Source organism: Salmo trutta, chromosome 20, assembly GCF_901001165.1.
Source record: "Salmo trutta chromosome 20, fSalTru1.1, whole genome shotgun sequence".
Lineage (NCBI taxonomy): Eukaryota > Metazoa > Chordata > Actinopteri > Salmoniformes > Salmonidae > Salmo > Salmo trutta.
The window spans coordinates 39,671,329-39,695,090 of record NC_042976.1 but is presented as its reverse complement, the minus strand read 5'-3'; the positions used below and the strand labels follow the sequence as shown (position 1 = coordinate 39,695,090).

The window sequence follows — 23,762 nt, the reverse complement described above, 5'->3', positions numbered from 1 at the left end:
GGGGAGGGGCTGTGTTTGTCAGAGGAGACTAGTGGGCGTCAGTATGGAGGAATGTGGCAGACAGTGGGAGGTCGGACTGACTGACTGACCACATCACTAACAAAGGCATACACTACTGACACATCACCAACAGCACGCACGCACGCACGCACACACAGAAAATAAACAAATCATTCACGACTCTTCAACTCAGGAGAACAAATTAATAATGACTCCATTCTGAGAACCTAGTTGAATCTCTCTTGCTTAGCATAGTGAGTGAAGGAGAGCTGTGGTACGTACTACAGGAGGAGGGCTCATCGGAGCCGTCAGCACAGTCGGTACCCCCATCACAGTACCAATGGGCTGGGATACAGCGGCCACTGGAGCAGCGGAACTCGTTCTGGGCACACGTGGAGGTGGCTGGAAGGGGAACAACAGATATGGTAAGGTCATTTAGGGGAACCCTCCTCTCAAAACCCAGTTATGGTGCTTCCAAAAGGGCACACTATTCACTATATAGTGCACTATATAAGGGAATAGGGTGCCATTTCGGACGCGCCCTTACTGTACAGAACAGACCTGTGGGACTCACCACAGTGTGTAGGGCTCTCGTCACTCATGTCCCCACAGTCATTGTCCCCGTCACACAGGTAGGAGCGGGGGATGCAGATGTTGGTGGATGTACACTTGGTGTGTTCTGGCTGACATGTTCGCTCCGCTGAGATACATGACAAGAAGAGGATTGGTGTTATTGTCTAGTATATATATTTTAGTATACAGTACCAGTCAAAAGTTTGGACACAACTACTCATTCAAGGGTTTTTCTTCATTTTTACTATTTTCTACATTGTAGAATAATTGTGAAGATGTCAATACTATGAAATAACACATATGGAATCATGTAGTAACCAAAAAAGTGTCATATAAATGTTATATTTGAGATTCTTCAAAGTAGCCACCCTTTGCCTTGATGACAGCTTTGCACACTCTTGACATTCTCTCAAACAGCTTCATGAGGTAGTCACCTGGAATGCATTTCAATGAACAGGTGTACCTTGTTAAAAGTACATTTTTTGAATTTATTTCCTTCTTAATGCGTTTGAGCCAATCAGTTTTGTTGTGACAAGGTAGGGTTGGTATACAGAAGATAGCCCTATTTGGTAAAAGACCAAGTCCATATTATGAGAAGAACAGCTCAAATAAGCAAAGGGAAACGGCAGTCCATCATTACTTTAAGACATGAAGGTCAGTGCCATCGGGAAAATTTCAAGAACTTTGAAAGTTTCTTCAAGCGCAGTCACAAAAACCATGGTAAGCACTATGATGAAACTGGCTCTCATGAGGACCACCACAGGAAAGGAAGACCTGGAGTTACCTCTGCTGCAGAGGATAAGTGTCACACCTCGATCTGTTTCACCTGTCTTGAGCTTGTCTCCACCCCCCTCCAGGTATCGCCCATTTTCCCCATTATCCTCTGTGCATTTATACCTGTGTTTTCTGATAGTACGAACTGGCCATGACTGACCCAGCAGACTCGGACCAGCTCCGCAACGCTGTTTCCTCCCATGGAGCAACCATTGGGAGACACAAGGAGTTACTTCGAGGTTTTATGGAAGGGTTGAATACATTGCTGGAGCAATTCGGTGGATTGTCTGTTAGGCAGCCAGCCATGGCAGTAACCTCCCAGCCCCTCAGTAACCACTCTGTCAGCAGCGCGTCTCTCCAGGCCTCCCCAGCTTCCCGAGAACCCTGCTTATCTCTTCCGGAACGCTTCGTTGGCGAGTCAGGAACCTGTCGGGCGTTTCTCTCCCAGCGATCCCTCATCTTCGAGCTGCAGCCCTCGTCCTTTCCCTCGGACTGCTCGAAGATAGCATACCTCATAACGCTGATGTCCGGGAGGGCCCTCGCCTGGGCTAGGGCGGTGTGGGAACAACAATTCTCTGTTGTCCGGGAGAGAGGCTGCCCGGAAGTTACTCCAGCTTCGTCAAGACTCCCGCAGTGTGGCAGACTATGCTGTTGATATCCGCACATTGGCTGCCGAGAGTGCCTGGAACCCAGGAATCCCTGTTCGACATGTTCCTCCATGGATTATCGGAGGAGGTGAAAGACGAGCTTGCAGCCCGGGAGCTGCCTACGGATCTCGAGTCGCTCATCGCCTTGACCATCTGGATCGATGGGTGGCTATGGGAACGTAGGAGAGAAAGGAGATCTGATTCCGGTCCCACTCGTTTACACAAGGATCCTGCCTCGCCTCCGAGGAATCCTGGAAGTCCCTGGCGTCTACGTTTCAGAGAGAATCCAAGGTTACCTGAGTTCCCCCAAGAGTCTCCGAGGTCTGTAGACTCGCCTCTTCCAGAGCCGATGCAACTCGGCAGAGCTAGGTTGTCTCCAGCCGAGCGTTTACGCTGACTTAACACCAAGAATTGTCTGTATTGCGGGACTACAGGTCATTACGTGTCTACCTGTCCATTAAAAGACCAGGTTCATCAGTAGGTGTGAGTAATCTGGTGGGAGATACGGAGAATTTTCCTTCTCCCCTTACCCGTGCTCCTCTCAATGGATTGACCAGTCAAAATCTCTCTGGATACTCATTGACTCTGAGGCCGATGAGAGTTTCATGGACACTACCCTGGTGTCAGAGCTGGGCATCCCCACTCAGCCCCTCTCCAATCCCATGGACGTTAAAGCGGTGGATGGGCGCTCTATAGGCAGAGTCACCAACAATACCACTCCTATCAACCTGTGAGTGTCAGACTATGCAGTTCATGCTCATCAAGTCTCCTCAGGTACCCGTGGTTTTGGGGTTTTTCACGGCCCCAGCGTCACAATCCTCTTATCAACTGGACTGCTGGTGCTATCATGGGCTGGAGCCCGTTCTGCCACGCTCATTACCTGAAGTTGGCGCAGCCTACCCCGGGACGTCTTCCTGTGGGCTCGGAAGAAGACTGCGCCTGTGCATCGACTACTGGGGCCTCAATGACATCACTGTTAAGAACCGCTACCCGCTACTCGCCTCGGCTTTCGAGCCGCTCCAGGGGGGCACCATTTTCTCTAATCTGGCGCGTATATGGGAAGGTGACGAGTGGAAGACAGCCTTCAACATGGCTAGCGGACTCTACGAATACCTGGTGATGCCATTCGGTCTGACCAACGCTCCTGCTGTGTTCCAGGCCCTGGTTAATGACGTTCTCCAGGACACCGGTTCGTGTTCATCTACCTCGACGACATCCTCATCTTTTACCGCTCAGCTCAAGAACATGTTCTCTAAGGCTGACAAATCCTCCAGCATCTCCTGGAAAAGGAGCTTTGTGTGAAAGCAGAAAAATGCGAATTCCATCGCTGTTTTTCACTCGGTTCAACTTTACCATCTCCTACCGCCCGGTGTCCAAGAATGTTAAGCTATATGCGCTTTTACGCTGCTATAGCCCAGCTGCTACACCCTCAGACCCTGAGACAATCCTTCCTACCTCGTGTCTGCTGCACTCATCTGGGGGGCCGGCTAACCAGATGTTTGTCCCAGAAGCTGCTGCTCCCACGGTCCTGGAATGGGCTCATTCCTCCAGGCTTGCCTGTCACCCTGGCTCCCGTCGGACCCTGACCTTTGTTCGACAACGCTCTTGGTGGCCTACCATGGTCCCTGACATCGCCACGTTCATCGCCGCCTGCACTGTCTGTGCTCAGAATAAGACTCCTCGGCAAGCTCCTGCTGGCATTCTTCAACCACTTCCTGTCCCTCACCGTCCCTGGTTACATATATTTCTGGACTTCATCACTGGTCTCACTCCGTCTGATGACAACACCACTACCCTTACGGTGGTGGACATGTTTTCCAAAGCTGACCATTTCATTCCCCTCCCTAAGCTACCCTCAGCCAAGGAGCTCATGGTGCAGCACGTCCTCCGGATCCATGGACTTCCGGTGGACATGGTCTCCCACCATGGTTCTCAGTTCTCGTCCCGGTTCTGGAAGGCGTTCTACATACTCATTGGGTCGTCAGCCAACCTGTCTTCGCTGCCTCATCTCTGCCAACCCCACCACCTGGAGGCAGCAACTCATGTGGGTGGAATACACCTGCAACACCCTCCCTTGCTCAGCCACTGGTCTCTCGCCTTTCGAGTGTTCGATGGGTTATCAGCCCCCACTCTTCCCTGAGCAAGAGGAAGAGGTCAGCATACCCTCGGCCCAGATGTTCATCCGCCACTGTCACCGTATCTGGAAGAGAGCCCGGTCGGCTTTTCTCAAGACCACCTTCAGGTATCGACGACAAGTAGACCGCCACCGGACCACGGCTCCCGGGTATCGTCTCGAGCAGAAGGTATAGCTGTCCACTCGGGATCTGCCCCTCCGGGTGGAGTCCCGCAAACTTTCCCGCTGTTTTATCGGACCTTTCCCCCATCTCTAAGATTCTTAGCCCCTCTGCTGTTTGTCTTCTGTTGCCCGCACCCTCCATATACATCCCACTTTTCATGTATCAAGGATTAAACGTCTGTCTCACAGGCCTCTGTCTCCACTTTCCTCTTTTCCGTACTCCTGTTCTATTTAGTCCCTGTTTTCTAGTTCTTCCGGCTTTGACCATTCTGCCTGCCCTGACCCTGAGCCTGCCTGCCGTTCTGTACCTTTTGACACTGCCCTGGATTACTGACCTCTGCCTGCACTGACCCTGAGCCTGCCTGCCGTTCTGTACCTTTTGACACTGCCCTGGATTACTGACCTCTGCCTGCACTGACCCTGAGCCTGCCTGCCGTTCTGTACCTTTTGACACTGCCCTGCATTACTGACTTCTGCCTGCCCTGACCTGAGCCAGCCTGCCGTTCTGTACCTTACGGACTCTGTCCTGAATTACCAACCTCTGCCTGCCCTTGACATGTTGTTTGCCTGTCCCCTGTTTTGTAAATAAACTTATGTGATTCGAACTGTCTGCAGCTGGGTCTTGTCATGAGTTCTGATATTAAGTTCGTTAGAGTTACCAGCCTCAGAAATCGGCAATTAATTGCACCTCAGATTTCAGCTCAAATAAATGCTTCACAGAGTTCAAGTAACAGACACATCTCAACATCAACTGTTTAGAGGAGACTGCGTGAATCAGGCCTTCATGGTCGAATTGTTGCAAAGAAACTACTACTAAAGGACACCAATAAGAAGAAGAGACTTGATTGGGTCAAGAAATACAAGCAATGGACATTTGACCGGTGGAAATCTGTCCTTTGGTCTGATTTTTGGTTCCAACCGCTGTGTCTTTGTGAGACGCAGAGTAGGTGAATGGATGATCTCTGCATGTGTGGTTCCCACCGTAAAGCATGGAGGAGGAGGTGTGATGTGCTTTGCTGGTGACACTGTCAGTGATTTATTTAGAATTCAAGGCACACATAACCAGCATGGCTACCACAGCATTCTGCAGCGATACGGCACCCCATCTGGTTTGCGCTTAGTGAGACTATTATTTGTTTTTCAACAGGACAATGACCCAAAACACACCTCCAGGCTGTGTAAGGGTTATTTGACCAGAAGGAGAGTGATGGAGCGCTGCATCAGAAGACCTGGCCTCCACAATCACCCAACCTCAACCCAACTGAGATGGTTCGGGATGAATTGGACTGCAGAGTGAAGGAAAAGCAGCCAACAAGTGCTCAGCATATGTGGGAACTCCTTCAAGACTGTGGGAAAAGTATTCCAGGTGACAACCTCATGAAGCTGGTTGAGAGAATGCCAAGAGTGTGCAAAGCTGTCATCAAGGCAAAGGGTGGCTACTTTGAAGAATAAAATATATTTCGATTTGTTTAACACTTGTTTTGGTTACAACATTATTCCATGTGTTATTTCATAGTTTTGATGTCTTCACTGTTATTCTACAATGTAGAAAATAGTAAAAATAAAAATAAAAACTTGAATGAGTAGGTGTGTCCAAACTTTTGACTGGTACTGTATATTTTTGTGACTTTTACGACACAAAAACGTATCTAATCTTCATGAACTAATCTTTCTACTTTAGATTTGTAAGTGTTGTTTTGAGGACTTACGGCAGTTTTGTTCGTCCGAGGTGCCGTTGTCATAACAGTTGTTGATGCCATTGCAGATGTAGTCCTTGGCGATGCAGCGTCCGTTGTTGCAGGGGAACTCAGTGTTGGGGTCGCACGGACTGAACAGGCAGCCTACCTCATCACTGTTATCCCCACAGTCATTGTAGTGGTCACAGCGGTAGTGGTAGGGCACACAGCGACCGTTCCCACAAGTGAACACAGTGGGCTCGCAGGTGTGGAAGGCTGTCAATCAAACCAGATACAACATTATCAGAGCTCTAGCCAATGGACAGGGAGAGCAGGTGAAAATGGACTGGTGTACAATAGAGAGGCGGGCTTTACCTGACAAGGCAATAAATGCTGCTGCCATTTGCACTTGGACTGCATGCAAGATATAAGTACATGTATTCATTAGTTTAGGATGGGGTCAGTAGAAAAAAACAAGAAGCACTAAATAGCTACATTAGCTTAGTGAACTTCAAGCATACACACCGGAAGTTTGGAAATCATTCTTGGATCCTGTAAAATTGTTGTTGCAGTGAGAAACAGAAGGCTGGTTAGAGGCAGCTTGTTAAAGACAGTTAAGAGTGTTCAGAGAGTGAAGGACAGAGCAGGTGTAGTGATAAATCAATCATAATTAGCTGTAATCACAACCACATTCAAGACATGCAAAATCATCACATTGCAAGATATTTCTAAATAGACGAGACAAACAAATATGATTCGAGAAAACAGGCTCTACTTGTGGCCACTGAGCACCATACCACAGACTCTCTCCAGTTCGTCGCTTCCGTCCCCACAGTCGTTGTCATTGTCACACTTCCACTGAGCACGGATACAGCGTCCATTCATACAGGTGAACTGGCCTTCCTGGCAGCGGGTCCCGTTGTCAGGGATACAGTGCTTGTTGTCGGCCAGGTACCAGCGACCCTCTGAGGGACACTGACACTCAGCACCCTGGGGCCCTGCGGAGAGGGACAGGGGGACAGGCATCAGATGGATGGGGGGGGGGGGTATGACAGACAGGTGTACCACAGCCCAACTCACACTATCCCAAAACAACATTACAACATCAAAACAATAGGATGCTAGAGAAGATGGAAGTTTGGTCCAACTCCAACATTTAGCTAAGGAACTACAGCATGCTTCTATTTGATCAGAAAACTTGAGGATTAAAACAGGGCCTAACTTCTAGTACCTGGGGTACAGATGTGACTGCAGCCTCCGTTGAACTGCTGACATGGGCTGTTGCACTGTTGCTGCTTGTTGCTGGCCAGCACATGGACATCCATGGGCCTGGATGGAAGGTTCTGCGTCATCACCCTCTGGTCAGACCCATCGTGCTTGTTAGCCCGGTAGATACTGCGTGTGTTCCAGTCAGTCCAGTAGATGTACTGGCCATACATGGTCATGGCGAAAGGGTAAATGGCTGTGCTGACGATGACCTCCCGATTGGCCCCGGTGAGAGAGCAGCGCTCAATCTTCTGTCTGATAACCAAAACCAGCACATATCATTAGCATCAACACGAAAGGACAACGAATGACTTGTGAGAAGAGTGTAGCTTTATAAGAGGGTCTTACAGGCTGGCGTCTGCCCAGTACAGTCTCTGCTCTTCATAGTCCAGGGTCAGTCCATTGGGCCACACCAGACTACTGTTTACAATCTCTGCCCTGAAGTTCCCTCCCAAAGTAGAACGTTCAATCTTCGCATTCGTCCCCCAGTCTGTCCAGTACATATATCTGTGTGGCATGGAAGAAGACGAGTTTTCCCATTGTTAATCAATGATTGCACAGTGCACATTCAACACATGCTGAATATCTATTGAAGATACTGAGTGAGCGCTCTTGTTATCATAACAGAAGGAGTGAAACAGTATTAGCATTCTTGGCATTTCTGGCCAGTCTTACCCCCTGCAGGGATCCAGCATTATGGCTCTAGGCCGAGGCACATGAGCGATGATGGATCTCTGTGTCCCGTCCACTGCCATGGAGTTGATAGTCTGGTTGATGTAGTCACTGTAGTAAATCCGTTTATTGATCCAGTCATAGGCAATACCATCAGGAGCTCCTAGATCTGCATGGACACAAAACACAACACATAATGTAGAAAAGTACTGCAATAAGCAAATAGCCCAGAAAAGGTGAAACCAGATAATTAACTACAGTATGATTCTGTAACATAACAAAACAAATCTAGTTGTTAAGTGTCTTACCTGAAGCCACCACTACTGGAGGTGAGGTAGGAGAGGAAAGACTGATGAAGCTAATCTTGCTGCTCCCAGCCCCTGAGCTCTGGGTGAAGTAGATCCTATTGTCTGTGCGGTCAAAGTCCAGGGCCACAGAGGTGCCGGGCACGTTGACCACAGGGAAAGGCAGTCCGTGGTCGTCCGTGTCCAGATGCAGGCTCTGCACCGTACTCTCTGTTGTATAGATGAGGTAATCATCCCGCGACACCACACAGCCCTCGTTGTCCGTCCCCAGGTTGCCAAAGGCACAGCCACACTTCTTGGTCTGGTTCCCGGGGAGGGCGAAGCAGAAGTGGGCACAGCCTCCATTGGTCTCCAGGCAGGGATTGTTGTTGAGCTGCTGGGCCGAGCTGGGCTGGATACGCTGGTCGTAGATAGTCACATCTCTCAGCATGTTGATGTTGTCTCTGATCACTGCAGGCTGCTCTGTACTGCCAGGCTCCTTACTGGCCTGGAACACCTTCTTCAGGTTCCTGTCCACCCAGATGATGCTAGTCTCAAACACAGTGATGCCATAGGGAGTCGGGTAACGACTCCCATACCGGACTACCTCTGTCTCGCCCCCCTGAGGGTTGACCCGGGCTATCATATCCAGAGAGTCATCCACCCAGTAGACATATCCAGTCTGGTAGTCCAGAGCCAGACCTCGCGGGGTTATAATCCCAGATGACACCAGCACAGTGCGGTTGGTCCCGTCCAGCAGAGCTCGCTCAATCTTGGGGTTCTGTCCGTAATCTGCCCAGAACAGGTATCTGTTTTTAGGGTCCACCACGATGTGGCGTGGCATGTCCACTTGAGTCTTCAACAGCACACGTCGGAAAGTGGTGTTCAAGCGCAGAACCTCCACATAGGTCTCCGTCAGGAAAGCATTCGTGAAATAGAGGTTCCCTGAAAAGTGACAGCCAAATTGACATATGTAAGTGAAAGGGTAATGGGGATTAAATGATGGAGGAAAGGCCTCTGGTCGTGCAGTTCTTATTGAATGGTTGCATAAGGACAGGGTAAGCCTGCTAATTTGCATAGTTACCAGGAGCTGGTTTCCCACATCCAGATTATGCCTATTTCTGGACAGCAAAAGCAGAAATAGGCTTATATATAGTCTGGGTCCGGGAAACCGGCATTTGTTTAGTATAACCATCATTTAAATCCTTATTGGCCACAGTACCAAGATAAGTAGCATTCTCCTGTCCATTATACTAATTTCTTTCCAATCAACTGACTGTTATATAAACCAGCCTGCTCTCTGGAGTCAGGCCCTGTGTTGAAGCCTCTTACGCTGTATCCATGGATACCTACTACTGGCTGACCTTTACTTCCTCTACCTGCTGTAGGGCCCATAGAGAATGATAGAGGCCTCTAGCGGCCAAAAGGCCGTTTTAGCATAGGCAGTGCCATTGTGGGCTTCTACAATGCTTCCGCCATTTTAAAGTAGTCAAAGTAGTCAACTGGGCAGGGGTTCCAATGGGTTGTGCCTACCTGGCAGAATGATATCATGATTATTTGTATCAATCCAGTGGCCATTTGTTTTGCAAACTCTGCAATCACACAAGCGCTACAGAAACACAGCTAACCAAACAATGGTCTCTGGCTGGTGCACAGTTTAATTAAAGGGAAACTACACCCCAAATTCTAAATGTCTTAGATATTTCCCAGAATTCAAAGGTAGTCTCCTGATGTGGTTTAAGGATTGTTGTGGACTTAAATCACCAAATGTAGGATGTTTTTCTATTAACAAAGTGTGATTTTGAATAAATCCCCCCCCCTCCCAAAAATGGGAAAAACGGAAACCTGGAAAAACAAAACGGAAAAAAGGGAATTTGGGAAAAAACAAAACAGAATCAGGCAAAAAAATCAAACAGATTTTATAGGGCCCTACTACTGGCATAATTTAAACACTTTTCATTTCAGCTCTCTGAACATGCCTACCTGCAGCCCAGTCCACGGCGATACCTCGTATCCCGTTGCGTCCGATTCCAGATGTGACCACACTGTCGAACCCTGCTCCGTCAGACTTGATCCGGCGGATTCCATTCTGAGATGTCACGGTGCTGCTGAAGTCACACCAGTAGAGGAACCCGGAGGCCATGTGGACGTCCACATGCAAAGCATTGCGGCCTGCACGACACAACCAGAGATGTAAGACACAAACACTCCAGTGGTTGCTTCAACGTCACACTGTCACATCAGAGTATGTTGTCTGAAACCAAACAAAGTATTGTTTCCTTGGTATCATGTAGCATTCATAAAGCATCCATAAAGCCTCCATATGCATGACATAAAGAGTTAGAATGTCCTGCAGCAGGAGTTTTATATCTGAACAACACCTACCTCTCCCAGCCACTGGCACCATGGCTTCAGAGTGGTCAGCCCCCTCCAGACTGAAGCCTTTGAGGGCAGACAGCATGGAGATGACCACGTAGGACTGGTATGAAGCACAGGTTCTGTTGTCCGCGCTCAGCTTGAAGCCCGTAGCACAGGCACATGTATACAGGCCTCCGGGCCGCGGTAGACACAGGTGCTCACACAGCCCCATGTTGTTGCTGCAGCCGTTGGATGTACCAGCCGAGGCTGCAGAGGCAAAGACCACATGGTGGATTAGGACATCGTTCATATACACCAGGAGTCTGGCCAAATAGAACTAGACATTTATTAAGAATTTCGAAACAACTTCTAGGTCTTGGGCGACAAGCGCAACGCCAGGGACTTCTCAAAATGAGACTAAACTATTACAAATGACATTACTGGAACTGAAAGTAACCTGCGCCTCATTTCTTAGTCATCATTGGAAGAATCTGACGCCAACACCACTTTTGATACATTGTTGCCAAATCAGGCTCAAGGCTTGTTTTATTCCTAGAAACCATGTCACTTACAATATCTGCTCTGTTTTAGGGGATAAAGAAACACTGCTTGTTCCGTACACAATGCCCAGTGTTCCTAATAAGGGAAGAGGAATTGGTCAACTAATAACCCACTCCATCTCCCTAGTAATTACCCAACAGCTATCAAAAACACTGAAGCAAAACCATAATTCAGCAATGCTATATCTTTACCACAACAAAACAGAACAGACAAAATATGTATGTTTGCATACTGATTAAACACTCAACACAATAAAAGAAAACTCCAATAAACCGGTAGTCTTGATGCTTCCAACAAGTTAATGGTTCTTATTTAACCAACGCTTAGGTCTCAATCCGGATCAATGGAGCGGGGTTCATATTTGCTTGGCTGTACCATACGGTCCCTCAGATACTCACTCTCCCTGTAGTGCACCTTCAGTACTCTCAGTCCAGACACGTTGTCCCGCAGCACCACCTTGTTAGCCCCGGTGGCCTTGTCCACGCGCTCTATCACCTCAAAGTCCCGGTCGGTGAAGTACAGGAAGCTCTCATGAACAGCAACACCCCAGGGATGGGACAAGCCTGTCACTATAGTGATGCGATTGGTCCCGTCTGGGTCGCCACGCTCAATCTGTGGGGTTTTAATAATATCAAGACTGCCATTAATAACATGTCAAATATATGTGTAATAGGCATTGAGGTGGACTACATAAGTGGTATATTGTTAGAGTCAGACACTATATAGGGCACCCTATTCCCTATATAGTGCACTTTAATTGACCAGAGCCCTATGGGCCCTTGTCAAAAGTAGTGTACTATATAGGGAATAGGGTGGCATTTGAGACACAGGCAGTGGTTAAGGTAGTGATGACGACCCACCATTCCAGCGCCTGTGACAGCCCAGTACAGCTTGTTCTCGCTGATGTCCACAGTGATGAACTCCACCTGATCCAGGTTGTTGGTGAACAGGGTGACCGGGTTGGAGCCGTCCAAGTCTGCAGCTGCTACCTTGGCAGGGATGCCACTCTCTGTGCCCTGGTCTGTCCAGTACAGTTTCCTTACAGAGAGACACAGCTATGAATACAGCCCCTCAGCAGCTCAATCACCTCCTATGAGAACATCTACAACAGATTCAATCAATGTGTGAGATTAAGCGAGAAATGTATATCTCAATTATGTCATTAAAGAAAAAAGGAATGTTCGCAACTCTGGTAAACTCCCATGGTGATTTAAGGAGACGCAGAAAACGGACAACGTTTTGATCCAACTGTTTTGTGCTTCTGATTACCAGATTTGCGGACATTCCTTTTTCTTTGATACGTTCTTCTGTCCTGCAGCCGATAAGCTGGATTTGCATATTTTCCCCTTTTTTTTATTCTGTCATTATACATTCGATATGCTAACAATGAACAGGTAATAGGTGTACATATTCCCTGGTGGTGGCTTGTTGGAGTGTGTTGTGTTGTGTGGTATACAGTAACAGTGGTAAGTCTCTCTCTGGGGGTGGAGCAAATGGCAGGCAGGCAGGCAGATAGGGCTCAGTGACTGTGGAGATGAGCAGCCGTGCCAGAGTAGTGTTAAAAATGGGCTTACCCGCGTGCTGGGTCCACAGCGATGCCAACCGGAGTGCCTGTGCCAGTCGGGGAGCCATTATTGGTGATTAGAGTCTTCCTGTACTGCATCTCCCCTCTCAGCCTCAAAACCTGACAAAGCACACAAATGCACATACTGTATCAGATATACCCCTGACAGAGGGAAACCAACTAAGACAACGACTTTATTTTTCTAAATACGATGATCACCGTCAGTACCATTCATTTTCCAAAATAACTGCGTTGTTTTCTACAGGAGCATAGAGAGTATGGATGTTTCAGCTCACCTCAATAGACTGGGTGGCTGGGTTGGTGTAGTACAGGTTCTCTGTTATCCAGTCCAGGGCCAGGCCCACAGGGGAACCCAGGATGGCTGCCGGGGCAAACTCTGTCCTGTTGTTACCGTCCGACTTCACTCTGTGGATCTCACCCTACAGAGGGAGAAGGGACAGGGTTGGTCAGAGCCTCGGGACAGTAGAGTAGTCTCACTTCACGTCTCTGCTTGTGTGGACAGTGCGAACACTTACCGGGTGCTCCACCCAATAGATGGTCTGCTCAGTGATGTCAAAGTCCACATCGTATCCATTCTGAAGTCCAGCAACAGGTACCATGGCATCGTTGCTCTTGACGTCCGGATTCAAGGGAATGCCGTATATGACACTATCTCTCACCACCACCAAGAAAGGTTCCTCAACTGCAGGAAAACCAAACTAGACATGACGGCTACAAACGGACATGTCTATAGCCTACGGGGCGCTGATTTTCTTTTTTAAAACAGAAAGAAATACTACAATTTGGTATCACCATACTTTCTTCCTAAGACCTCTTAATGTTGAAAGAAGGTTGAAAGAGGAGGGGGTTCAGATGGGCTGGTGAAAGTTTGTTCCACAGCCCTGATTTGCTTTGTCATCAGAGATTAGAATCAATGGATAGCTCGGGGGCATTTTCATTCTTGGGTAATTCACCTCTCAGGGGAGAATGTGTTCTGCATGGCTAGAAAAAGCTGAAGCCCTGCAACCTGATATGGGTTAAGCTGTTGACCTAAAGAGGACTCTCTGGACTTCACATTAAAGGTCCCTTGTCTTATTGAAACCTTAGCCACACTTTTATGATCCTAAATATTTACTTCTGGAAAGGGATTTTACAACAGAATTTAAATGGGATACTGTTGACAAGTCCCTAGCCTCTAAAATATGACTCTGGCGCTCTAGGAGCTGAATAGGCCCCCTTAAAATATATTATCAAAGAGCAGCTCTGTATGTAGGTTTGAGAAGGATTTACAGCAATTCCTACTCCATTAATAAAAGCTTTATGAGTTATGACTGTTACAATCTATCTGTTCCATCTGACCTCACTTCCTTTTTAATCAAACTGTGAGTGATGAGCGTTTCCCTCAGGTTGGCATGGAGCCTACCTCTGGCACAGGTGATTTGGTCTGCAGCCAGGGTCCAGCCTGATGGGCAGGCACAGGAGTAGAAGCTGGGCCCCACGGCCGACAGCAGACAGATATGAGAACAGGGGCTGCTAAAGCAGTGGTTTTCACCTGCACACGGGTCCCATAACACACACAAGAAAAAAAAGGTCAACAGTGTTCAGTCACCTCTGGTTTCATTCTGAAATGTCATTTCAAATACAATGACAAAACTGTACTGTGGCAATACCAGCTTATGATATCACCATGCCAAATATGTATTTTCAGTCGGCCTACCATATACTACTGTATGTCCTTGTCCTACCTGCGGGCTGCCTGGACGGGTGTACCGCCACCAGGCCCATGGGCTGAGGGAGGTTGTAGAGCATCACTGTCTGGTTCTCCCCGTGCCACTTATGGGCTCGGATAACGCGGTTGATGTATCTGTCGGTCCAATACACAAAATCCTCAAAAATGGTAATTGCGTGGGGATGTTGCAGTACCTTTTTATTGAGAGCAGCAAAAGACAAGAAGTGCATTTTATTGATATTATTCCACACAAAGGGGAAATAAGCAAATTTGAATAGAAATTATATTATGTATGTAATGTTCTCCTAGCTTAAAAACAGTATCAATAGCATCTACACTGAACAAAAATATAAACGCAACATGCAACAATGTGAAAGATTTTACTGAGTTACTGTTAATTCACTGCCATGAAAAAGTATTTGCCCCGTCTTTTTTTCCAGCATATTTTTTACACTGAATGTTATCAGCTCTTCAACCAAAACCTAATGTTATATAAAAGGGACCCTGAGTGAACAAATAACATAAAAAATGTATACATATTTCATTTATTTATTAAAGAAAGTAATGCAAAACCAATGCCCCTGTGGGAAAAAGTAATCGCACCCTTAAACTCAATAACTGGTTACACCATCTTTAGCTGCAATAACTGCAATCAAACACTTCTTGTAGTTATCAATTAGTTTCTCATTGCGTCGGGGTGGAATTTTGGCCCACTCCTCCGTGCAGAACAGCTTCAACTCAGTGACAATTGTGGGTTTTCGAGCATGAACTGCTCGTTTCAGGTCCTGCCACAACATCTGAATGGGGTTTAGGTCTAGACTTTTACTAGGCCATTACAAAACGTTCAATTTCTTATTCTTCAACCATTCTGATGTAGACTTGCTTGTGTGTTTTGGATCATTGTCTTGCTGCATGACCCAGCTGCGCTTCAGCTTCAGCTCATAGGCGGATGGCCTGACATTATCCTGTAGAATTCTCTGATACAGAACAGAATGCATGGTTCCTTCAATGATGGCATGGCGTCCAGGTCCTGATGCAGCAAAGCATCCCCAAACCATGACACTACCACCACCATGCTTGACCGCTGGTATGAGGTTCTTACTGTGGAATACAGTGTTTGATGATCGCCAGGTATAACGGGGCCCATGTCAGTCAAAGAGTTCTCCTTTTGACTCATCGATCCATAGAACATTGTTTCAGAACTCTTGAGGATCATCCAGGTGCTTTTTGGCAAACTTTAGACGAGCATTCAAGTTCGTCTTAGTGAGCAATGGTTTCCGCCTTGCTACTCCACCATGAATCCCATTTTTGCCCAGTGTCTTTCTGATGGTGGAATCATGAACATTGACCTTAGCCGAGGCGAAAGATGCCTAGAGATCCCTGGATGTTGTTCTAGGGTTCTTTGCAGAGGTATGGACTCGAGTCACATGACTTGGACTCGAGTCAGACTTGAGTCACAAATTTGATGACTTGAGACTCAACTTGATAGAAATAAAACAACTTCAGACTTGACTTTGACTTGGAGTCTGAAGACTTGGGACTCGACTTATATTTGAGACTGATGACATCTGCCCAGGTTTGATTACGTTTTGTCACTCATTTTGTGGCACAGAGTCTCCGTGGATTAGGCTACTCTCCACGCAGCCAGAGACAGTATCGCACTTACCCCCAAAAAATATATATTGGCTAGTGAAACGCACACTCGGCTCTCTGATTGGATCAGCAAACTGTCAATCAACACAGGTCGGGTGAGCTACAGTAGCGTAGTGAGAACATTTTGCGGGGTCGAGAGTGTGAAACTGAATGAGAAAAATACATTTAAAAAAATCTGTGGTGTAAAGTACTTAAGTAAAAATACTTTAAAGTACTACTTAAGTAGTTTTTTGGGGGTATCTGTACTTTACTATACTATTTCTTTCACTTTTACTCCACTACATTCCTGAAGAAAAGAATGTACTTTATACTCCATACATTTGCCCTGACACCCAAAAGTATTCGTTACATTTTGAAGCAGGACAGGAATCTTGTCCAATCCATGCACGTATCAAGAAGAAATCCCTGGTCATCCCTACTGTATCTGATCTGATCTTACTTTGATGTTTTTTTATTTTTATTCTACCTTTAGTTAACTAGGCAAGTCAGTTAAGAACAAATTCTTATTTACAATGACGGCCTACACCGGCCAAACCCGGACGACGCTGACCAATTGTGCGCCGCCCTATGGGACACCCAATCACGGCCAGTTGTGATACAGCCTGGAATTGACCAAGGGTGTCTGTAGTGATGCCTCAAGTACTGAGATGCAGTGCCTTAGACCGCTGCGCCACTCTTGATACTTAAGTATATTTTAGCAATTTAATTGACTTTTGATACTTAAGTATATTTCAAACCAAATACCTTTTTACTTGAGTCATTTTCTATTAAGGTATCTTTACTTTTACTGAAGAATGAAAATTGGGTACTTTTTCCACCCCTGTAAAAAATGTAGCCTACCATTTATATTTTATATTTATACCTTTGCTTATTCAATTTGGTCATTAACATAGGCCTACCTAGGGGGCGTGCCAGGGGGCATCGAAGGTGAGCATTTTCCCACTGAAGTCGTGTTACGCCGCCGAACTGCAGTCAGGTCAAGACCCTGGTGAGGACAACGAGCACGCAGATGAACTTCCCTGAGATGGTTTCTGGTAGTTTGTACAGAAATTCTTCAGTTGTGCAAACCCACAGTTTCGTCAACTGTCCGGGTGGCTGGTCTCAGATGATCCCACAGGTGAAGAAGATGGATGTGGAGGTCCTAGGCTGGTGTGGTTACACGTGGTCTGTGGTTGTGAGGCCGGTTGGACGTACTGCCAAATTCTCTAAAACGATGTTGTAGGCAGCTTTTGGTAGAGAAATTAACATTACATTCTCTGGCAACCGCTGTGGTGGACTTTCCTGCAGTCAGCATGCCAATTGCACGCTCCATCAAAACTTGAGACATCTGTGGCACTGTGTTGTGTGACAGAATTGTACATTTTAGAGTGGCCTTTGATTGTTCCCAGCACCTGTGTAATGGATATGCTGTTTAATCAGCTTCTTGATATGCCACACCTGTCAGGTGGATGGATTATCTTGGCAAAGGAGAAATGCTCACTAACAAACATTTGAGAGAAATACACTTTTTGTACGCATGTAAAATTTCTGGGATTTTTTATTTCAGCTCATGAAACATGGACCAACACTTTACATGTTGCAGTCATATTTTTGTTCATTATGTATCAATGATTTGATATCTATGTAAAGAATGTAAATAAAAAATGTAATTTGCTCACCAGATCGCTGGCCAGAACTTGTTTCCTGTTTTTGCCATTGTAATCACAGTAGTCAATAAAATCCAGGTAGGCATCCGCGAAGTAGAGCAGATTATTGGGATAGTCAATGGTTAGGCCGTTGGGCCAGTACAGTTTGTTGCTTATGATGGTTGTCCTCATCTTCCCGTCCATACTGGCCTTCTCAATGCGAGGGTTCCTCCCCCAGTCTGTCCAGAACATGAGGTGAGCACTGCACAGTAGATTAACTGTTATAGTTACAGTCAATTACGCTGTTTCCATTCGTTACATTTTGAATTTCCACTGTGTACTTTACTCTCTAAAGATGAGCCTCACCTGTCCCTAGGGTCCAGCACAATGGCTCTGGGATTGGTCACATTCTCACTGACCAAGACAGTCCTGTGGGTGCCGTCCAGTTTGGACACCTCGATGGTCTCCAGAACGTAGTCAGTCCAGTATAGGTTCCGGCCCACCCAGTCCACTGCCAGGCTCTCTGTCACTGTCACTCCACTGTCAAAAACCTGTCAAATCAACACACATATGTTTAACTTATTGGAGTTCATTCATTACCCTAGAGAATGTAGAAACCGTAGCATCTCTTTTGTGGGAAATGGAAGGGCATTCGGTACTCACCACAGCCCTGTCGCTGCCATTTTTGTGAGCGCTCCATATTCTGTCCTGGCTGGTGTCAGACCAGTACACCCGGTCAGTCACTGAGTCAAAGTCCAGGGCCACAATGTTTCGTCCATCCCGGACCAGCGAGCGGACCACATTGGGCTGAGTGGTTATGTCATCGGACACAATCTGATTTCGGCTGGCGACTAAAAGGAAAGCCTCGCGTGAACCTGTAAACAAAAACGACTCTCTTTTCACCTGTGCATTACAATTCAAACAAGACTTCTCATCAGCTGTAGAAAATTCTTCCTTAAACTACAAAACAAGATAAGTTGAGCTCCTCAGGTATCTACAGCAGGGAATCAATGCAGCATTGTTGGGAATAATGGCAGATGGAATTACAGGGCTTTTCAGCTGGTTATCTTTGAGGTAGATGGGCTCATGTCAGGCACACTGCTCATAAACAAGCCTTTTGTTGTTGATTATGTCCTAATTACCCGGAGAGAGAGTCAGTGAGTGACATATATGTTATTTGTCTTATCTGGGGAAATCAGAGTAGAGTGGGGAGAGAATGAAGAAGAGAGAGAGTGCATCCGCCCGGTGGTCTGGTGCCAACACCGGCTCCCTTCAGACCATTCATGTCCTGTCCTGTCTAGCCACTGGACAGTTTATCATGTCTGTGTGGGCCAATCAGATGCACTGCATATCCATCTCTGCCTGTCATCTAGGAGACTGGATTTAATCCACAGTGGGAGGATGTGTCTTATTTTGAAATTAGGCCAATTATGTTTAGAGGAAACATAACTGAGTATGTTGTGGACTAAATGGATTGGTCAAATCTATATGATGGATTGGTATGAAAATGTACGTAAATCGTTTCTAAGAGCACAAAATGGTAATGCGGCAGATGCCAATTCAACCCCCCCGCACACACATCCTCCTCCTCACCTGAGACCTTGCATGTGCGTTGGTCAGCCTCCAGAGTGTATCCGTCGGAGCAGTGACAGCGAAAGGAGCCTCTCTCGTTGAAGCAATGCTGGCTACACAGGCCAGGGGGGCTACACTCGTCTAGGTCATCACACGTCTTCGAGTCGTTACTCAGCTGGTAGCCCATGGGACACGTGCACTGGGCCCCAAACGGCCCCTGGATGCAGCCGTGGGTGCAACCTGCGTTGTTGTCAGTGCAGCTCTCCTGGTCTAGGACGGTAAAAAGAGGAGAGACAATAAGAGATGGTAAGAAAATGTAACACCTTGGTGACACGTAACAGGTAATGTGGATACATGAACAAACTGAATGAAGGCACTACTGTAGCTAGCTGCTCAATCACAGTGCTACAAATAGCGCGTTCTACCCTAGAAAATATTTTGTGAATTTCATCAAAACCCACCATTTGGACATTCTGAAACACATTTTCTACATGTGTAACTACAGACAAGAATTTCCCTTTATCCTTCAATTGTGTTTTGCACTATTCTACCCATATTGAGTTGGTTAGTGTGGATGGCAGGTTTTGGGATGGATCAAAGCTACACGCGTGAGGTTTTACCAATGATTGAGGTTGTTCCTACCTGGTAAGGGCTCGTCTGAAAGCAGTGAGGAAGGCAAGAAAGGAAAATCATAGATCACTTTTAAGTTAATACAGACCAAATCAACACATGCATGATTTGAACACAAGATCCCACACATGACAAAAATTCCTCACAAACATTAACGCACTCAATTGGTTGTGACCAGAAATGCGGTGCAAAATATGTCAAGATTTCAAGTGACCAGTGAAACAAGAAAATTACAAAGGAAAATGTACAGAGAGTGCACTTCATTTTCGTAACATGACACTATTAGCATGCTGGCCTAAAAGGCAGAGAGAGATGGTGACTTACTGCAGAGCGGCGACTCGTCTGCACCATTGGGGCAGTCAGGATTGTTGTCACACACCCTGCTGATGTTGACACACACGCTGTGGCCCGGGCACTGCCACTGCCAGCTGGGGCAGCGGAAAGGTGGCGTGGGGCAGTCCCTCTCGTCACTCATGTCCCTACAGTCGTTGTCGCCGTCGCAGAGCCACCGTTGGTACACACAGTTGCCGTTGTCACAGCGGAACAGGGTGGTGGGGCAGGTGCGGAGGGGACAGACGTGGTGCTCGTCCGAGCCGTCCTCACAGTCCGGGTGACCGTCACACTCCCAGGTGGAGGGGATACAGCTGCCGTCCGACTGGCACTGGAACTCACTCTCATGGTGGCACATCCCTGGGGGTCTGGTGGCTGGGCACAGCAGGAGAAGGCACGGTCAGACAGTGTAGTGAAGCGTGGCTGAAGCTCAGGAGGAAGCCTCAACAGAACCTCGGAGATGATGTCAAACTGCTGTGCTCTAAGACCCGTTGGTTGATCAACTCTGTATGTAGAAACTGATCCTTGTATTTTCTTCTTGTGACTCAAAAACATTGAGTTGGTATACTTACAACAGCCATTGCATTTGTACTCTGTATCAAAACCCACTATTTGGACATTCTAGAACACACGTGACTACAGACAAAAAAAAAAAACATTTTATACAATTGTGTTTTGCAACATGCTAACCGTATTCAGAGGGTTTGTGTGGTTGGCAGGTTTTGGGATGGATCAAAGCTACACACGGGAGGTTTTACTAATGATTGAGGCTGTTCCTACCTGGTAAAGGCTCACGATCATCTGATAGCAGTGAGGAAGGCGAGAAAGGAGAATATATAAACGGATCATTACATTTTCTTGTAACTTTTTTAAAAAGCGGTTGAATACTTACGACAGCCAGACTCATCTGAGCGATCGCTACAGTCAAAGACCCCATCACAGCGGTAGTAGGAGTTGATACACTGATGTCCATTAGAACACTTGAACTCATAGAGAGTGCAGTTGTAAACTGAAACAAAAACAACAACAAAGGATGCCGTTTAGAACACGCAAAGTCATTGTGTGTACTGTTTAATACACATGGAATAAGATCAATGGGATAAGAGGCTAACGTACGCTTGTGTTTACGGTATATTCAATTGACTTGAAATTGTGTGACACTTGTTGTTGGTGCTGTCCAACTATGCAAGTTCCTAAATACATTACAGTGCGGAAATAATACAGAGACACTCACTGCAGCCCTGTTCGTCAGCCCCATCCATACAGTCTCTGTCACCGTCACACACATAGCTGGGGCCTATACAGCGGTGGTCTGGGCACTGGAACTGTTCCGGGTGGCATGTACCACTGAGGTCTACCAACACAGAGAGACCAATGGAGCAAACAGTTAAATGCAACACATCCTGACTGACAGTCATTCTCAAAAAACACACTCAACAACTGAGGTATTACTCCTATAGTAAATGTGCGAAAATAAAAAAAGTGATCCTTGACTAGGAGACTCACTGCAGTTGGCCTCGTCCGAGCCGTCTCCACAGTCGTTGTCCGTGTCGCACAGCCAGACGTGTGGGATACAGCGGTTGTTGGCACAGGTGAACTGGTTGGCCGCGCAGGTGCCAGGGGTCTGGGTGGGGCAGTCCCGCTCGTCACTGCTGTCAAAGCAGTCGTTGTGCCCGTCACAGTGCCATCCACTGGGAACACAGTGCTGGTTGGCACAGGTGAATGCCCTGGGTGAGCAGGTGGTGTCTGAGAAAGAAAAGTAAGGATTAATGAAACATCATTTTTTGGGCTACTTTTTAACACCGTAACAAGCCATGTATACTAAAGTATACAAAATATAAGTATATTAAACATTATTACTAATGCCCCAATAAAGTGCCTTGAATGACAAACAGCATACTCCATTGAAACGTAATATAATGCATTACTATGAGCTCCGCCACAGTTGGCCTCATCACTGTTGTCATGGCAATCGTCAACGCCGTCGCATCTGTAGTTCTGAGGGACACATTTCCCATTGGTGCAGGAGAAGGAATTGGAACCGCACTGCAGTGTGGGGGGCTCGTTGGAAGGGTCCTCTACACACGCCTGCTGGCTGGGCGCCAGCTTCATGCCATACGGACAGCCACACACCCTCTGGGAGTCCGGCACCGGGAAGCAGAAATGGCTGCAGTCTCCATTAGGGTTAGTATTCCTATTGCAGAAGTTGGAACCTGAGAGGGGTAGTAAATGAATCCAGTGATGGCCACAGAGTTATCCTCCATCACATAAACACCGCGGCAGGGAAAACAAAGAAAGAGTTTCTCACCGGTCTGGGAGTTGTAGTTGAAAGATTTGACGTGCATGATGTGGCTGATTCCCCGCCTGATGATGACCATCTCTCCCCCGTCAGTCTTGCGCACGCGCACGATCCCACCCAGGCGCCAGTCAGTGAAATATGCATAACCTGGATGGGCCAAGCAGGAATGCTCATGAAACTGAGACCCGGCGTTGGGAATACCAGGGTACAACCTATGACATTAGCTGTTTTATCTCTTATCATCACTGAACTAATGTTTGAGATGACACGGTAATTGCTCTCTCTAATGATCATCAATCAAGCTGGATGGACGGACGAGTAGTAATGAAATTCTAACGATGAAAGCTTTTGTACAGTAACAAGGTAGCTTTAATGCATCTGGAACAGTGTTGCATTCCATTCTTTGTGAATTTAAAAAAGGAGAAAATTGAATCACCTCCAAAGATGGTGAGACCAAAAGGATGTGAGATCTGAGTGATGCGCTCCAAAGACAGCCTGTTCTGTCCATCAAAGGTGCTGTGTTCGATCTTATCAAAGAAGGCATCCACCCAGTACAGGCGCATGGAGCTGGGGGGAGACAGGACGAGTAGGACAGACATTCTTAAACACTGTTGCACAAACATATTGTCAAGAGGAGGATTAGGGAAGATCAGTCTGATAAGAGGCTTAATGAGATCTTACAGACGTAGGATCTTAATTTGATCACTCTTTTGTTGCTGAGAATTTTGCTGGACAGCAGGAAATGCAGATGAGCATCGTGATTAACATAAATTCACTAAAAACCGTACTAACATATGGTTATATTAACAGTATTCCACTTTTCATGCAGCCTCACTTTGACCAGCTAATAGCTTACAAGCAACGCACATAGTGTCACAATTTCTAAATGTAGTGACGAAGTCAATCCTATGCATCTGATTTGTTATGAATGAAATTGCTATTTGTTTTCTTGACTGAGTATTACTGGAAGATGAAGAATGGCGTATTGTGAGGCCATTCCTTTGGTCCTGCTAGGCTCTGGGGGCCTTTGGCTCACCTCCAGTCGATAGCCAGTCCGTTGGGCCAGCCAAGAGTAGTGTTCACAATCGACAGAGCATGTGACCCATCACACCAGGCCCTCATAATCTTCGCTGGACGGTACCAGTCGGTCCAGAAAATATACCTGCCAAATAAAACATACACATTAAGCAACACTCACATTTATATGGGAAAAGATCCTAGTGTCTTTTTCACCTCAACCGAAGTAGACTATG

The 23,762-nt window shown here is 46.8% G+C and overlaps 1 protein-coding gene across 4 annotated transcripts in view; it reads right to left on the bottom strand.

Annotated features, from left to right (window-relative positions):
• The window catches only part of lrp2a (low density lipoprotein receptor-related protein 2a), a 66,088-nt gene that overhangs the window by 20,280 nt on the left and 22,046 nt on the right, over positions 1–23,762 (bottom strand). The window contains exons 18-49 of one of the 4 annotated variants that reach the window (XM_029703248.1): positions 23,546–23,671; positions 22,946–23,076; positions 22,519–22,656; positions 22,139–22,423; positions 21,717–21,956; positions 21,445–21,564; positions 21,103–21,219; positions 20,205–20,585; positions 19,893–19,907; positions 19,272–19,520; positions 18,342–18,553; positions 18,045–18,229; positions 17,712–17,940; positions 14,417–14,594; positions 14,095–14,223; positions 13,208–13,374; positions 12,968–13,111; positions 12,682–12,791; positions 11,968–12,145; positions 11,506–11,719; positions 10,574–10,813; positions 10,172–10,360; positions 8,213–9,133; positions 7,908–8,073; positions 7,581–7,739; positions 7,198–7,487; positions 6,764–6,964; positions 6,492–6,518; positions 6,342–6,380; positions 6,000–6,242; positions 575–700; positions 283–402 (exon numbers count right to left, since the gene is read on the bottom strand). In XM_029703248.1, the coding sequence (XP_029559108.1) occupies positions 283–402; positions 575–700; positions 6,000–6,242; positions 6,342–6,380; positions 6,492–6,518; positions 6,764–6,964; positions 7,198–7,487; positions 7,581–7,739; positions 7,908–8,073; positions 8,213–9,133; positions 10,172–10,360; positions 10,574–10,813; positions 11,506–11,719; positions 11,968–12,145; positions 12,682–12,791; positions 12,968–13,111; positions 13,208–13,374; positions 14,095–14,223; positions 14,417–14,594; positions 17,712–17,940; positions 18,045–18,229; positions 18,342–18,553; positions 19,272–19,520; positions 19,893–19,907; positions 20,205–20,585; positions 21,103–21,219; positions 21,445–21,564; positions 21,717–21,956; positions 22,139–22,423; positions 22,519–22,656; positions 22,946–23,076; positions 23,546–23,671 (6,269 nt within the window). The remainder of the gene's footprint in view (positions 1–282; positions 403–574; positions 701–5,999; positions 6,243–6,341; positions 6,381–6,491; positions 6,519–6,763; positions 6,965–7,197; positions 7,488–7,580; positions 7,740–7,907; positions 8,074–8,212; positions 9,134–10,171; positions 10,361–10,573; positions 10,814–11,505; positions 11,720–11,967; positions 12,146–12,681; positions 12,792–12,967; positions 13,112–13,207; positions 13,375–14,094; positions 14,224–14,416; positions 14,595–17,711; positions 17,941–18,044; positions 18,230–18,341; positions 18,554–19,271; positions 19,521–19,892; positions 19,908–20,204; positions 20,586–21,102; positions 21,220–21,444; positions 21,565–21,716; positions 21,957–22,138; positions 22,424–22,518; positions 22,657–22,945; positions 23,077–23,545; positions 23,672–23,762) is intronic. The other 3 variants (XM_029703249.1, XM_029703250.1, XM_029703251.1) reach the window with 3 other exon arrangements.